The sequence below is a fragment of the Stegastes partitus genome, unplaced genomic scaffold, assembly GCF_000690725.1.
Source record: "Stegastes partitus isolate 25-593 unplaced genomic scaffold, Stegastes_partitus-1.0.2 Scaffold11, whole genome shotgun sequence".
NCBI lineage: Eukaryota > Metazoa > Chordata > Actinopteri > Pomacentridae > Stegastes > Stegastes partitus.
Genome location: NW_007577742.1, coordinates 781,900 through 797,394, shown reverse-complemented (window position 1 = coordinate 797,394; position 15,495 = coordinate 781,900). Strand labels below are relative to the sequence as shown.

General features: G+C 39.9%; 2 protein-coding genes across 2 annotated transcripts in view; one reads left to right on the top strand and one right to left on the bottom strand.

Moving 5' to 3' along the window:
- The first annotated feature begins 4,952 nt into the window (after nt 1–4,952).
- On the top strand, nt 4,953–7,243 carry cdkn2a/b (cyclin-dependent kinase inhibitor 2A/B (p15, inhibits CDK4)). Its single transcript, XM_008287122.1, has 2 exons — nt 4,953–5,321; nt 6,372–7,243. The coding sequence occupies exons 1-2, from the start codon at nt 5,199–5,201 to the stop codon at nt 6,621–6,623; spliced, it is 375 nt and encodes a 124-aa protein (XP_008285344.1). The 5' UTR covers nt 4,953–5,198; the 3' UTR covers nt 6,624–7,243.
- Nucleotides 7,244–8,173: 930 nt separating this feature from the next.
- mtap (methylthioadenosine phosphorylase) overlaps nt 8,174–15,495 on the bottom strand; it is a 19,821-nt gene continuing 12,499 nt past the window's right edge. Inside the window, exons 6-8 of the mRNA XM_008287110.1 lie at nt 15,030–15,269; nt 10,306–10,428; nt 8,174–9,338 (exon numbers count right to left, since the gene is read on the bottom strand). Of these exons, the coding sequence (XP_008285332.1) occupies nt 9,300–9,338; nt 10,306–10,428; nt 15,030–15,269 (402 nt within the window). The 3' untranslated portion in view covers nt 8,174–9,299. The remainder of the gene's footprint in view (nt 9,339–10,305; nt 10,429–15,029; nt 15,270–15,495) is intronic.

The following is a 15,495-nucleotide window of genomic DNA, read 5'->3' as shown; positions in this document are numbered from 1 at the left end:
AAAACTGTGACCTGTTTGCTTTCCCATACTTTAAACAGAGCACAAAAGGCTGCAATCATTCAGTGTCCTCTTTCTTTTTTTTTTTTCTAACACCGATCGCACACACAAATATGAGCAGGCACACAGACAGGGGAACTTCCAGGCCAACACACCTCCACCCACACTCAGCCTCCATCGCTACAGGCTCAACCTCAAGACGAACACACATTCCACGCAGGTCTGCTCACATTTACACAGACAAACGGAGAATTAAGAGTATTGACACGGGTTGTTTTACTGCTGACTTCCCCGCCGGGTGACCCCAACAGTCCCACAGCTGCAGCTACATCACAACGAATCAAACGTGGTGCTGATGAGCTACGAAGTCACGTTGTAATCAATAATCATCTGACTGCTTCCTATACACGCTCATATTTTTCTATTTTGTGCTATTTTACACTACAACTTTGCGGCTATTCAGAAGAAAATAAACTACACATGAAACAGAAACACACGTACACACACATCGGAAGGACTTTGTGACACAAGATGAGAACACATCAACCTTCAGTGTTTCATACTAACCACATCGTTCAAAGGCTCACGTAGCATCACACATTCTGATCCTCTGACACCAAAGGGCAGAAGCCAGTAGTTAGATGGCAGATAGGATGTTTTTATCCAACTTTGGACATTAGGCTAAAAATTCATTCAAGAAATGACAGTTTAGTTGAATTCATTCTGCATATTTTAAAGGTAAACATAGTAAAATAAAGTTTTACTACAAATATTTATTTCTTGTTATTAATTCTAATTTTATTTTATTATTATTTTATTGATTTTTTTTTTTTAATGCTGAGATGTAAATACAACCCCTGGAACAAAAACAATAAAACTATATGTAAATGTTGATACAATGCTACATATTATTTCCTGAATCCTCCTCCTATTTTTTTTTTTTTTTTCAACTGTGGTGTGTACAAACGTGTGACCACCAGCTTTTTGTCTTGGGGAAATTGTCAGCTTATGACAATTCAGAGATCAGATCATTTTGACACTCGACAAACACGAGCTCCTCTGAGCAACCGACAGAGGAGCTAACTGAGGCTACAAAACAGGGCTGTAAAAAAAGATATCAAAGTGCTTTTGGTATTAAAATGTCAGTTAAGGAAAACTATAGAAATCAAGACGTGGCTTCACGCATTAACTTATGAAGAATCTTTTCTTTTTGGTGAAGTTGAAGTTGCATTTACTTTTATTCACTTTACAAGATGTAGAACTTTTGCATACAAAGTGTCAGATCATCATATAAAAATGAGATTTGTATTTATTGTGAATTACCCAGCAGCATTTAAAAAAAAAAAAAAAAAAAAAGCTCCATCTGGTCTTCTTGACCAGCGACAACATCAGCATGTAAAATAATATATAACATAACTTTGACGAAGGCATTCTGCAGCAAAATAATAATACACTTGACACTTTCAAGTAACTGTATCTGATGTAACTTCTGTACTTCTTGCATGATTTTGACTGCATCACGTTTACATGCAATTGAGTTTTTCTACACGGTTGTTTTATTGCTTCCCTCACTGATGGTTTAATGTGGTTAATGTGTTCTCTTAAAATAAGTCTTTTTTTTTTACTTTTTACCAAAGCAATACAGTAACTACCAAATCCTAAAGAAAATGTTTCTAAGCTTTTTTTTTGCTTTTTTTTTAAATTTCAAATTGATATATTTCCTAACACTGAGTAATTACATACTGCTTATATTTCTGGCTCTGCAGCTACAGTCGTCCTTAAATTTATTCATACCCTCCCATTATAGAAGAAAAAAAAATTTTGCCACTGATATAAGCTGAAATTAACAAAAGTAATAATAAATAAAAAAAAAAAATGAAAATCATGACATTGCTTTTGAATTGTGGTTCAACAGAAATAGTAAATAAATAAATAAAAAAATTTAAAAAAAAGCAAACAAGCATGATGGGACCAGCAAACTAATATTTTATTGAACAACCCTTTGAGCCAATCACTGCAATTAAGTGTTTTCTGTAACTCTCAGTCAGACTTCTGCACCTGTTGACAGGTATTTAGATTTTGGTCCACTGCTCATCAGCAAAGTGCTCTAATTTATCCAGGACAGTTTTTTTTTATTATTCTTTTCAACCACAATTCAGAAGCAATGTCTTATTTCACTAAATTACAGTTTAGCTTTTTTTTATTATTATTCATTATTACTTTTTCAGTTTCTAGTTATTTAAGTGACTCTTGTGAATTTTGCCTTTTCTTTAATGGAAGTGTATGAATACATTTGAGGACGACCGTACTAGTCCCACCATTCGATCCAGTCTTTGCTTTCCTTTTCTCTCCTCTTTAACCCCAACCAGGTGAGGCAGAGAGCAGGTATGTAATTCTAATTATTATTAATAATACTGTAGTGTCCTAACCTTATCATTTAGTTTAGTCACAACAATTAGTATTTTATATAATTTTGTAGGGTTTTAGCCATGACATTTAAATTACTCTGGTAAATTAACATTACGAATAACACTGCAGTGTCTAAATCCTAATATTTAAACTTCTTATTTGTCTACTGAGGAGCTGCTTACACGGCTGTTGTTTTCAATGTGCTGTACAAATAGCCGGTGCTTGACCTGACACTGACTTTGACGACAGTCTGAGTCACTACTTCAGCTTAAAAATATAACTTACATTTTTCAGTTTTAATTTGCGTCACTATATAATCACCCTGAATGCAGCACTGCTCTGATGAATAGTTTTCGAGTGTTGATTAGTCAGTGTGGTTGCGAACATTCGTGGTTCCTGATTTTATTTTATAAAAGTGTTCTATTCATTCAGAAAACAAAATCAGGAACCACGACCGCTCGCAACCGCTCTGACTAATCAACACCCGAAAAACTATTCATCAGAAGTACATTTAATCACAAGAGTTGCTGTATCTTTGAAAGACAGTTTCAAAATTTGCCCTCTTCCTCAGAAACCCCAGCTAAGATAAGATAATGAGCAGCTTGAGACTTGACAGAAGTACACACCGCACACACACACTGCCCATGCTGAGGGCACACAGGCTACAAATACGCAGGCCAGTGCAGGTTTGCCTCTAAAAAAAAAACCTGCAAACGAACCCTGAGCTGTGTGTTATCCTGTTTAATTGAAAAATAAGAACCACATTTCAAGAGTAAACTTAATCAGTCTCAGCCCAGTGTCACAGCTTCAACCTTATGGAGGATGTGATGTCTTTTATTGTACTACAGAGGTATATCTAGCAACCATTATTCAATAAATACCATTCATTCTATCCAGTTTTCACCAGTTACATTCCTGACACATGCCGAGCACACAGCGATTGTGTGGTCGTCTATCTTCCATTACATTTTTAAAAATACCGTTTGAGCTCGACATCGTGGTTTAGCTGGTTAAACAACGGACATTATAGTTTCACTATGACAACAACGGCCATTACTAAGACACACATTTGTTGCTTATTTTAACATATATAGCCGCTATTGTTTACACACACTGACTGCTGTCTGACTTCATGGAGACAGATGGACATCCCAGTCATTTTGTGGAAGGCCTCTGTTGAGGTGATTCTTTTTTTTTTCCATTGCCTCGTTAACAAAAATCAGATCAGCTTGCTCAGGAAAAACTGACCCATTTTCTTATATATGTATAAAGTGTTCATTTGCAAAAACAGATAACTCCATCTTCACAAACCTTCAGAAAACCCACTTTTCCATCGTCTACGTGAGACAATATCAATCAAACTTAAGTTGTCTCTATTTTTGTCATTTCTACTGAGTCAAATCCACTCAATTTCAGTTTGATTGATTTTATCTCAAGCAAACAACAAATAAATAAGTTTTCTGAAAACCTACAAAAATGGAGTTATCTATTTTTGCAAATGAACTCTTCATATATACTTGTGTTTGTTTCAGTTTGTCACAGATAACCTAAATCAGTCACTGCATCATATTTGTCAGAGTTGTGTGTGCAGGGGCAGACAACAAGCCCAGCCAAGTCCCAGGCAAATGCTCCCAGCTGCCTACAGTATGTACCACGATGTTATTTCTGTTGTCTTGTCATTTGGCTATGAAAGTCATTTAACAGGAAGCCTACTGATCTCTTTACAGGTAGCTGTCACACAAAAGCTCCACAAAAAAATAACTTCACTCTAACATCCACCTAACAGTTGCTGTGGGCCTTTGGATCACATCCCATGGTCTTCACCAGTTGCCATAAAACTACACATCCTCAAATTTCCTTTTCTTTTTGTAGGCACATTAATGCCTTTTGTTGGATTCAAGTACAGTGAGGAATCTGTACATTTCTGGACTCCTTTTATTGATTGACGATAATGTGATATAATTAAAAGCTCCAACACTGCTGTTTAAAAGCCCTACGGTGAGATTGCTCATTCACCCAGAATGAACTTTTAGAACAATCCTTTAATGCTGCAGCTGGGGAAGCTAATAATTACTACAAATGCAGCTGCTAAGCTTGTGAATTCCATTCCTGGATGAATGAAGCCTTTTTGTCACCTTTAACACATCATAAATCGTTGGTGGATTATATTTTGTTTGTGTGAAAAGTTATCCAAAAATGTAGTGGAGGAGAAAAAAAACTTTTCAAAGAAATGTCTCAGCCTCGGCCTCCCCACAGAAAAGTAGGAAATGTAGCCTACCTAGTTGCTTTCATCCACTGGCAGCCGCGTTTTTAATTTAAAACTTCAACCGCCCACAAAACTGATTTGATTTCGTGGGGCTTCACAACGCGTGACAACACTTTGGCCTCGTTTATCCCGCAAGCAGGATCGAGGAAACAGAAACTAAATGTGACGCTTCTGCTTCTGTCAAAAAAAATAATAATCCAGCTGGAGCTGCGCATGCGCACAATCGCGCCACTGCAGCAACGCTCGTGACGTCACCCATTCAAAACAAGTCCAGACACACACCGACCGACTGAGCCGCTGGACAGGCGATGCTCCGTTCACTCGCCCGACCCGAGCAGAAGCCGGCGGCTCGGACACAGTGAGCAGCCCCGGTGGGGGGGAGACGGCGGAGAACAATCACAAAAGACTCAAAGGTTTATTCGACGGGAGCGCTGCGGCGGGTTGTTGTTGTTCCTCCTCGAAATTAAGCATCACCGCGCTACCTGTCAGCGCAGTGCGCCCGGCTCGGAGGATCCATCGGCCGGCGATGTCTCTCCAGGATGATCTGACAGCCGCAGCGGCCAAGGGAAACAAGGCGGATGTGGAGGATCTTCTGCTGGCAGGCGCTTCGGTTAACGGAGTGAACCGTTTCGGGCGAACCGCGCTGCAGGTCAGTGGAGCCACGAAACGTACCGACACTTGAAATGGGTTAAGTTCAGATGACAAGCAGCGGGAGATTGCTGAGCGCCTTTTTTTTTTTCCCACACACAGCAGAGAGTTTCTCAACCAGGGGAATTGAAGATGGCCTGTTTTATTTTGGGTTTGTTTGGGGTTTTTTTCGGCCCAAGTTTTGAAAAAGTAACGCTTCTCCAAATGACGCGCGAGTCATCGTGGACTTTAAGTCTGCCTGTTTTTATTGAGGGGGGAAAAAAATGCAGATCTCATTTAGGATTTGTGTAATAGTTTAAGCTGCAAATAAAACGAAACTGTAAGATTGTAATTAGCCTTGGCTGCCCGAGTTGGATACTGATTACTTAGTTTCTATTACTTTATAACACCATATCAAGCAAAGTAAAGATTAAACACAGTGAACATGATCTTGTAATATAGTAATTACCCTCTACAACGCCATAAAATATCCAGATGACACATGCTCCTTATCACTTAAACAGATATTCCAGCAGGGTGAACGGCACGGCAGCTCCAAATGTGATGACTGTCCACAGCGCGTAATCACATCCATATTTTTCTGTTTATTTTGCCTTTAAGCCTGAACTTCTGCTTCCTTTGTGTCACCTCTTAGTGGTCAAGCCATTTGGAGAAACATCCAGTCTTCTTTTCTCGTTTAGTCTTATTTCAACTAATTATTTTTGTGGAGCTTTTTTGCAGACGCTCTTTTGTTTAGAAGCTGAATAGAAGCTTTCAAGCGGCTCGTTTCCTCTCAAACACATTTATTCACGCCAAGGAAAAATATCTGTATTTCTGATGACAGGCCCACAGCCGGACTCTCGAGGCTCTTCTTGTAATTGTATATTTCCCCCCCAAAAAATAATAATAAAGCAATTAAACACCGATAAAGGAAAAACAAATACCTGCATGTAAAGCAAAGATAATTACCCAAATGCGCTTATTTTTGTGTTCGTGGGGGTTTCACACATTGTGTTTTTAATCACCTTAGTGTGCTCATCTAATTCAATTTACGCTCCTTGCCGGTGTGAAGGTGATGATGATGGGCAGCTCTCCGGTGGCTCAGGTGTTGCTGGAGCACGGAGCGGATCCCAACGTGGCGGACGGCACCACCGGCTCCACGCCGCTGCACGACGCGTCCAGGACGGGCTTTGTGGACACCGTGCGTCTGCTGGTGAAATTCATGGCTGACCCGCAGGCCAGGGACAAAGCAGGCCGTCTGCCTATCGATTTGGCTGCACAGAACGGACATACAGATGTTGTCGCTTTCTTAGAGACTCTTTAAAAAAAAAAAAAAAAAGTAATAGAAAAGGCTGTGATATGTCTTATTTTTATTTGCTGCTGCTGGTTCTGAGTGGAGACGCTGGAGAGGAGCGGGGCCTGGAGAGGCCTGCAGCCTAAATTTACGCATTGGTAGTTTTGATGTTAAATGCATTTTTATTTATTTGACCGTTGTTTGCTGAACTCCTAACATTATTTTTATTCTTAACGAAATCGGGGTTGTGGGTGAGTATAGGGACGCTGGTGTGACAAATATCCTACAACGCCATTGCTGTTGTTGATAGACGTTTTTTTTGTTGCTGCAGTTTTAACTCCCACCTAATAATCATGGTGCAGGTTACAGTTTACAGGAGCGTTTGTGTTGTATTTTTCAATTAGGATTGTTTGGTTTTTGTGACAATCTGATCTTTTTTTTTTTTAAATGCCTATCCATGTTCAATATTTAACCAAATAACGTAAAAGCCATTGAAAATGTTTTGCACATTGGAACATTAGTGTTTAACTGATGCACTATTCTGTAAGCGTTCTATCTCTCAGCTGCAGAGTCCCACTTCCTGTTTGTACAAAAATGATATGCAGATCTGGGATATTTTGCACTTTAATAAACTTTCATTTCAGAAAGTTTATGTGTTTAAGGTGATGAGACCGTACTTGATGTTCTGTCTGAAAGTTGGCGTACTTTGGAGAATCAAGCAATGGTTTGACTTTGGCATTTGAATACAGTTATTTGAGAGAAGAGTGTTGGAAAAATAAGCCTGTAGCAACGCCAAGTGAACAATGTGTACAATAACCTCAGGGCAACAACTTCAACTTTATTTGGAAGGCTTCTCCCTGGATTTGCTTTTTCTAAACAGGTTTTTAAACAGATCGCATACATCCAAATAGTTTTTCCTAACAGCACGTGGCAGATGACAGGCTCAGTCGACTCCATTGTTAAACGCGGCAGTAAGGTCAAGGCTGATGCAGTCAATTTATTTAATGATTCATGTTCAGTGAAAAGTGTTGATTTTGTCTGAAGGTGGGAGTCCACTGCTAGACTTTTGTGTCGTATACATATGTCTATAAATTCCTTTTCCCGTTTGTACCACTGAACAGCCTGCCATAGTTATTTGCCATGTTGCTGTTTTCTTTTTTTTTTCTTTTTTTTTTAAATACAGAGAAAACATTCTGAAAATATGAACATGCTTAACAAAGTAGGCCATGCATTTTGGTTTCACAACAGTTCAGTTTCAGATAAATAGGTTTTGTGGCTCTAAAGGGATGTTTGATCGCGCACAGAAAATCCCCCTTGGGTCCGGAATTCAGCTTTATTGGTCTATTTTAACACGAGCACGGCCAGCTGCTTCTTCCAACAATCAATTTAGTTCATCATATGTCAAGAGGAGAGAGAATCATAGCATAAAGTCGATGCAAAATTGATTCCCTGCAAACACTCATGCATCAAGTCCAGAAATGTACTTCTGAATTGCGCTGCAATTTACGGAACATTCAGTGTGACCAAAACTTTTTTTAAAATCTGTAATTGCAAAATAAGATGCATTAAATCAGTCCAAGTTATTCCAGATTTTATTGTTTATTAACTTGTCTAAGCATGACCTCAACTCATTGAACACTTTTTTTTGAGAGCATTTCCGATAATGTATTATTGTTGAAAGAAAATGCAATACAAGGAGGCTACATGTTCTGTGCAATGTGTGTCGTGACGACGTTCAAGTCCAGCAAATGCAGACAGAAACAAAAAAAGGTGAACGGAATGAATACTGATCTAACATGAGTAGTAACAAAAGGCCAAACACTTACAAAAATGCTCATTTCATAACATGACAAAATCTTACAGTATATCAAACATTTCCAGGTGTGTCAGTAAATGCAGTCAGTACCTGTTTTTGAAAAGCTGTTGGTTAGATTATCTAATTAAAGCTGGAAAAGGGTTTGCATGTACAAGTGCAGATTCTATCCTAAATTAAATGCTGTTTATAATAACCCAACAGTCAGGAAGTGGAAATACAAATGAAAGCATTCCACAAAATATAAAAAGGGGCCCCGGCAAGCAAAGACAGAAACATTCCCATTATTAACAAGACTTATTATAGAAGAGTATACAGGCATTTAAAAGGTTTGACTTCAATATCGTCTTCAAATATGTTCAAGACATCAGCTTTAAAAAGTAAAAGTTGGTGTTGCAACTAAGGCAGTAAGAAAGTATTCATGTGCTAAAGCATTTTTATTTTAAATTTATTTTTTATTATATCCTGTAATAACAGAAGTGAAGACACCAATGGTTTACAGGCAACAAATATATAAATTTGAAATCTTTACAGACCACAAAAAATATAAAGCCACAAAATATCTAGTTATAATCTTACGACTTAAAATCTTTTGTTGATCTTTTTTTGTTTGTTATCGTTTTTACCCAAACGTGTGACAAGATGACAGTAACAGTTTCCAGAGAAAATAAGTGAGTCAGGATGAAGAGGAGTTATATGTGTATTTTGAGTCGAGACAAAACGCTGAAAATCCAGCTGAAAACACAGCGTGTGCATTATTTATGTGAGGCACTTTCTTGTGATTCACTGATGACGAATCCACAGGCAAAGCTGAGTCCGTTGTCTGTGTCGGGAGTTTGTGCGGGCGGTGTCTGGTATCCTTATCCTTTTCTACTCGATTGTTTTCAGCACGCTTAGTGCTTTGGTAGCATTACTGAAGACTGTGCCATTGACTGTAACAGAAGGAAGAAAACAGCTTTATTTCCATAGATGTCGTGCAAACAGTATAAAGCAACAGCGAGTACGTTTAGCAATGGCAAAGTTGTGTAGCTGTTTTTTTTAACATGACACTGAGGTAACTCAATTTTCTTTAGCAAATCGGAGAGGAAAACATGAGACATACCAGAAGTGCTTATCATGATAATTAAAATTTAATTTAAATTAAATAAGTGAAAGACTAGGGAGGTTATTTGTCATTTTTTCCAAAGAGGAGGGTTTGTTTTTTTTGTTTTTTTTTTTATTTTAAAGTTATTTTCTTGACCTTTTTGCCTTTATTAGATAGAGGACAGTCGAGACAGAGACAGGAAAGAGGGGGAGAAGAATGGGACTTAAAGGAAAGGGCCATGAGCGGGACTCAAACCCACGGCCGCTGCGTCAGGGACCACAGCCTCTGTACGTTAGGTCGCCAGCTCAACCAGTTGAGCTATCACGGCGCCCCCAAGAGGAGGTACTTCTAATAAACGGAAGGTACATTTTGAATTGAAATTGAACAATTTACGTTACTGCAAATTCAAAGCACCACAAGCATCTTCAAAACTTGTTGTACATAGATGCGAAGAATGTGCGTGTACACCATTCAGTGTTTTTCAAACGTGAAGTTACAAAAAAACCTTCACATGTATCGGTCATGGTGCATGTCTAGGTGCAGCACAGTGCGATGTGTCACACCGTCTGAGTCAACCTCGGAAATGGAAGTGGTTCATAGTAGAAATCGCTTTTATAAACAGGTGGTGTTTTCCCAGGGATCATGCACCATATGGTACGATTGTTCTTTTGAAGCAACATTTAAGAAGAAACTGAAAACATAATAAATGAGATGTCACTTCCAGATAGTCAACTAGAAGGTACACAGACCCTCTTTCATAACTTCTCCAAAGTCTTGCTGAGTGGAAATGAATCATCATAAAGTTGACAGCTTACTTTCAAGGTCTTCATTGTCTGAGCCCAGTCCATCTGACTAATCTGGGGTATTGCAGTGAGCAGGATACTGCTAGCTTTGTTGGCATTCTCCTTCATCGTCTTCAGCACATTGTCAACACAGACCTGGGACGAGGAAGAAACAAAACAAAAAAAAAAACACAGCCATGTGAGAGGAATCAGTTACAGTGGTGCAAATTTCACATCCTGTTAATGTCACAGTAATTGTGTGTTTCCCAAATAATGATCTTGACATGTATCCTTATTTGCTCTACAGAAAATGTCTGCACTGTGAAGAAGAGTGCATGAAACCAAAACACCTCGATTGACTTTCTGGCAGCAGTGCAGGATGTAGAGACAGACACCAACCTATTAAATCATTTTCAGATTTTACATGCAGGAGGGCTCTCAATTAAGTTCTGGAATAAATTTGGTGATATTGTTTACACTTATTTTCAACAATTTGAAACAAAAACAATCAGTTTATTGTGTCAATACTTTGTCAATGGCTGAAGCCATCTGTAGTCTCAAGCACACCGTATTTTGAAGACATGGTTTGGCCCCTTTTTAGGATTTTCTGACATGAAAATACAACAGCAGCCTTTCCTTTAACTGGAGGGGAAACTCACTGGTGAAGCAGCAATCTTGATGTGAATATCCTAATAGCACTGGTTTATTATCACCAGAAAAAATATTATTAGGTCCAAGCAATATCGTTAAATGGCTGCAATATTAAAATGAATATCAGAGTCATATGTAAAGAAAGAGCTAAAGCATGTAGAGTTTAAAAAACTCATTAAAGATACCAAATATTGTAAAATAACTTTATAAATTGTGTTGGTTTTTAATACAAATTTGCTAGGCAACACTTTTAGACAACAAAACCAAGTAAAAACAGAACATGATGTTAGAAGGCAACTCCACTGAAAACAGACTGACGCTACTGAATAACAGGAACAATACATGTATTCATGTCGGACCGTTACTGTGCAAAGTTTATTCATGTCGACATACTTGTAAAATAAAAAAAGGGAGCGCAAGCTTCATCTGAAATGTTTCGGCTGCGCACTCGTTGTTGTCCATCCGTTAATACATGTTAGCAGGGTTAACCTTAAAAGCTGCACAGATTCTGTACCAACTTTATTGTACGATGTGTTAACTCACACTGCCTGAGTTAATGTCCTAATTCGCCTTTCTGTGCAGCCACAGTCTGAGAATTCTCTGCACACACTGTACAGGTCAATTGATGGACCATAATTTGGAACTCACACTGAACACAGTACTGTTCCAATTAATAGAAAAATAACAAGGGGGCTGTTTCCTCTGTTGACAGAAAAGAAAAGAACAAAACAAAAGAGAGAGAGAAAAGCAGCGATACTTGTCTTGCACTTACGTAAGTGGACATTTATTATTTTATACTTTATAGAAATAAAATGAGTCCTTTCTTACTTTTGCATTTGTGTGCCTCATATGCTACAATAAGAATTACGGTCAATTCGTCACAGTATCTTCAATTATTGAAAAAAAAAAAAATGGGGAAAAAATGTATTTACGCAATTGTGTATTTTGGGTACCGTTACACCCACTGCTAAATAATCACCCTTTAAAGTTCTATTTTAGACTCTACAAACACACTATAATGCATGTGCACTAGGACAAGTTCAAGCTCAGTCCTGGGCAGCAGAGTGAGCAGCTGTCAAAGAAAGTTTAACCTCGAGTTATAACAGATCCTGCGACTAAGCCACAGAAAAAGCTGTCAAATTTAAAGAAACAATCTGTCTAAGTGCAGATGTGAGAAGCAGCATGTTGTTTTTGTAACAGCCAATTGTGCTCTTTATACCAGTGACTCATTATGTGTTATTAATGAGGTCCTGAGTCTTGACTAACACCACTAAGAGAAGAAATAGAAATCAAAACAGCACAATAAGCATGGCTAATTATCTTTTCTAATCACATTTGAAATGGAGGTCTCAGTCACACGGTCAAGATAACACATTGTTCTATATCTGCGTTTAGAGTATATATTTAATCCTTCCAAAAAACATAGTCAGCCTGATAGACAGTGTACACAGTACAGTAAGTTACGACATTAGTTCCGTCCTGTGTTCATGTCTACCTCCTGTGACCCTCATTAACCCTTCCCTTGAGCGCTTTGTTTTTATGTCACACTCAAAGACTAGGTCCGTGTTTTTGTGGTGTTTGCCAGGATGAAGACAGTGAAGCTGATGACTCAAGTGTGACTCAACCTCCTCTGGCAGGGCTTCCACCGGAGGCTGGCAGGCGAGCCGACCGAGGGAGGTGGGGGGTGGGGGGGGAGGAGGCCAGGAGGTAGTATCAGGCTGGGAGGGAGCGGGGTGGTGGGGTGGGTGAGCGGAAGGATGTGGCGAGCGTTCTGCAACAGGAGGGGGAAGAGGTCAGCTGCAGGAACTCGGAAGTGGAGTTTGAGCTGGGCTGGATTGGTGACAAATAAGCCAAAACTCGCCCACACGCAGTTTATCAACTGAATTATCCACAGCGCCTGAAAGAGGGGAGGTCACTCGGAAGCTGTACGAAGCCACAGATACTCTTGTCTGCTTACAGAGCACAGATGGTAAAGAGCTCTGTGGAGAACCCATCAGAGCAAACAAGCTGGTCTAGAGGTCTTTTTATTCTCTTAATGATGCAATATTTTGGTGTTGTGCTAAACTTCTAACAAAACGGAAACATCAAAATCTTATTTTAAGTCATTAAAACCTTTATCATTATAAAAGCCAAGACTTGTTTATTTGTTCCTGCACTTCTGCAAAACTGTAGATGTGACCACCTGGCTGCCATCATGTTTGTGTATGAGACGACAGATGACATGAGCTGCGTCACAATCCCATCAGGCCTTCCACTGTCTCAGAGCCATCCTGGGAGGTCTGGATATAATTATGCGATAATTGTTTGATTACCGCATGTGGCCCACATTTGTGCATCTTGTTCACACCTGGCATTAACATGCGTCTTGGGTGATCCAATCACAAGTCAGTTGACGCCTGGTATTTGAATGTGTCTCTCACGTCCACACTCTATATGCAAACAAACACACAACATTTCCATTTGCAGAGACCAAATGCGGTGCTGTTTTTAACCAACGCGAGGTGGCAACGTGCCTCTAGAGCCGAAACCTGCCTGGAAATGAAAAGAAAAAGGAGAAATGGCCGTTTTGTCTGTTGTCACACTTTTACATGACACCACTGCCGGATAAATAAGGACGTAGCTCTGTGTACACAGAGGGCGTCAATAGAATAGGTAGCTCTTCGTTGGAATCCAGGACACATTTGCATTTCCACATGCAGCCCAGACCACCTCTGACTGTGGTCTGAGCTATTGGATTCCACTAAATGCCTCTTGGATGCATTGACACCTGTACTTAGACCTGTCAACTTGTAATTAGATCACCCAAAAGACATACAAATGCAAGTGGCAACAGGGCCCAAATGGAGCTACATCATTTTATCTGAAGGAATTATTTTTGCAGTATTTTCAAAGAATGTCAGACCATCAGATGTTCCTGGGGCCTTCCTTGGTTATCACTGATATAAAGTGCCCTGGCCAAGGCTGCCTGCTTCTAGCTATCTTATCGTTGATGGGCTTTTTATGAGCTTCTGGCGAGTGTCTTGAGAATGACGAAAGGTTTGTATTCTTCATGGTCTCTGGCACCTCTGCTGCCACTTAGTTCTGACCAGCTCACTAGCTACAGTGCAATAAGATCGTCAAATATGAGTTTCCTGAATGCAGCTAAAACTCAGGTTAAGGTGCATTTTGCGGCCGTGGAAGCTTTTGAAGAGAAAAAAAACTGCCCGATGACCTGAATTCTGCTGCAACCGCAGCTTTACAAGTGAACTTTTTGTTTCTTTTAGGCTTTCAATAGTGAGTGTGTGTTCCTGTTCCAGGAATTGCACTTCATGTATGTGTGTGTCGTACAGGTGGCTGTGGAATATTTTTATGTATTGCCCATCTCACCTCTTAAATGTATCTCTAAAATTATTGAAAAGCATACTGAGGTTACCTGTTTATGCAGTGTCCTACACCAACAAATTAACTTGACTAACCCACAACAGGGAAGTCCGCAGATTTGATATGCGGAGGCGGAGCTAACACTACAGGAGTTTTAGGCCGATCCACCCTTGTTTCACGCCTCTTGTCTGGTACATTCCAGACAAGATTTGTCTGGAATGTCGATCTGAACTGATGCTCGGCCCAGATTATCCAGTAATGCAAGTAGTTTATAGGCCCAGTATTAACCCTCCCAAACTGCTCATTGTGGCTGCTCTGAGAATACCATGTTTTATATGTACAAACGAACATCAGGACGGTTACGATTATCAGATTAGTGCCCAGAGCAGCTGACACTGCTGCCAGGCAACAGCAAACATTCTAGCCCTGGAGGCAAACGGTAGCAACAGATAGCTGCCGACCGCTTTTACCCAAAAAGTTGCTCAGGGCTACAAGGGGTAGGCTCAAGGCTACATATTGACAACTACATTAAGGTGGTAAACAAAAATAATTTTGAGGCTGATACAAATAAAAATTCCACCGAACTCACTGCTGTACAATAGAACAAAGATCGGGCAGGATATGATGTCAACCACAGCGCATTAAGAGGGCATCATGCATTGTCACTGGCTCTCAAGGCACATAAAGGACACTAGAAACATCAAAGTGATGAAAGCGGCAGTTAGGACCTCCAGCCCGCCACTCACCGCCTCCTCATGTTCCTTCCAACAGTCGTAGTCTGTTGCCATGGCGATGCTGGCATAGCACAAGCCGGCCTCCTTGGCGAGGACCACCTCTGGCACGGTGGTCATGTTGATGACATCAGCACCCCACTGGCGGAACATCAGGCTTTCTGCCCGCGAGGAAAAGCGAGGCCCCTCAATAGTCAGCATGGTCCCTCGCACATGGCACTTTATCCCCAGACTCCGTGCCACCTCCACCAAAACCTGCACAAGACAGAAACCAAGTTAGAAACGATATTTATGAGGCAAACGAGAGAAGACGGAGGGAGAAGTGATATTTATTTTAAAGACAATTGCCACCCTCAATACAAGAGGGCGGTTGTGGACTTATTATGTTTGTGACTAACCAATCATTGTTTTCAACTTAAAGTGGAAATTTAGAGGAAAGTTCAGGTTTATTTTAACCTCTGGCATATTCCCCATATATATA

Coding starts and splice junctions, on each gene's coding strand:
- cdkn2a/b (XM_008287122.1), top strand. CDS start 5,199: ATGTCTCTCCAGGATGATCTGACAGCCGCAGCGGCCAAGGGAAACAAG. Junction 5,322..6,371: donor TCGGGCGAACCGCGCTGCAG/GTCAGTGGAGCC, acceptor GCCGGTGTGAAG/GTGATGATGATGGGCAGCTC.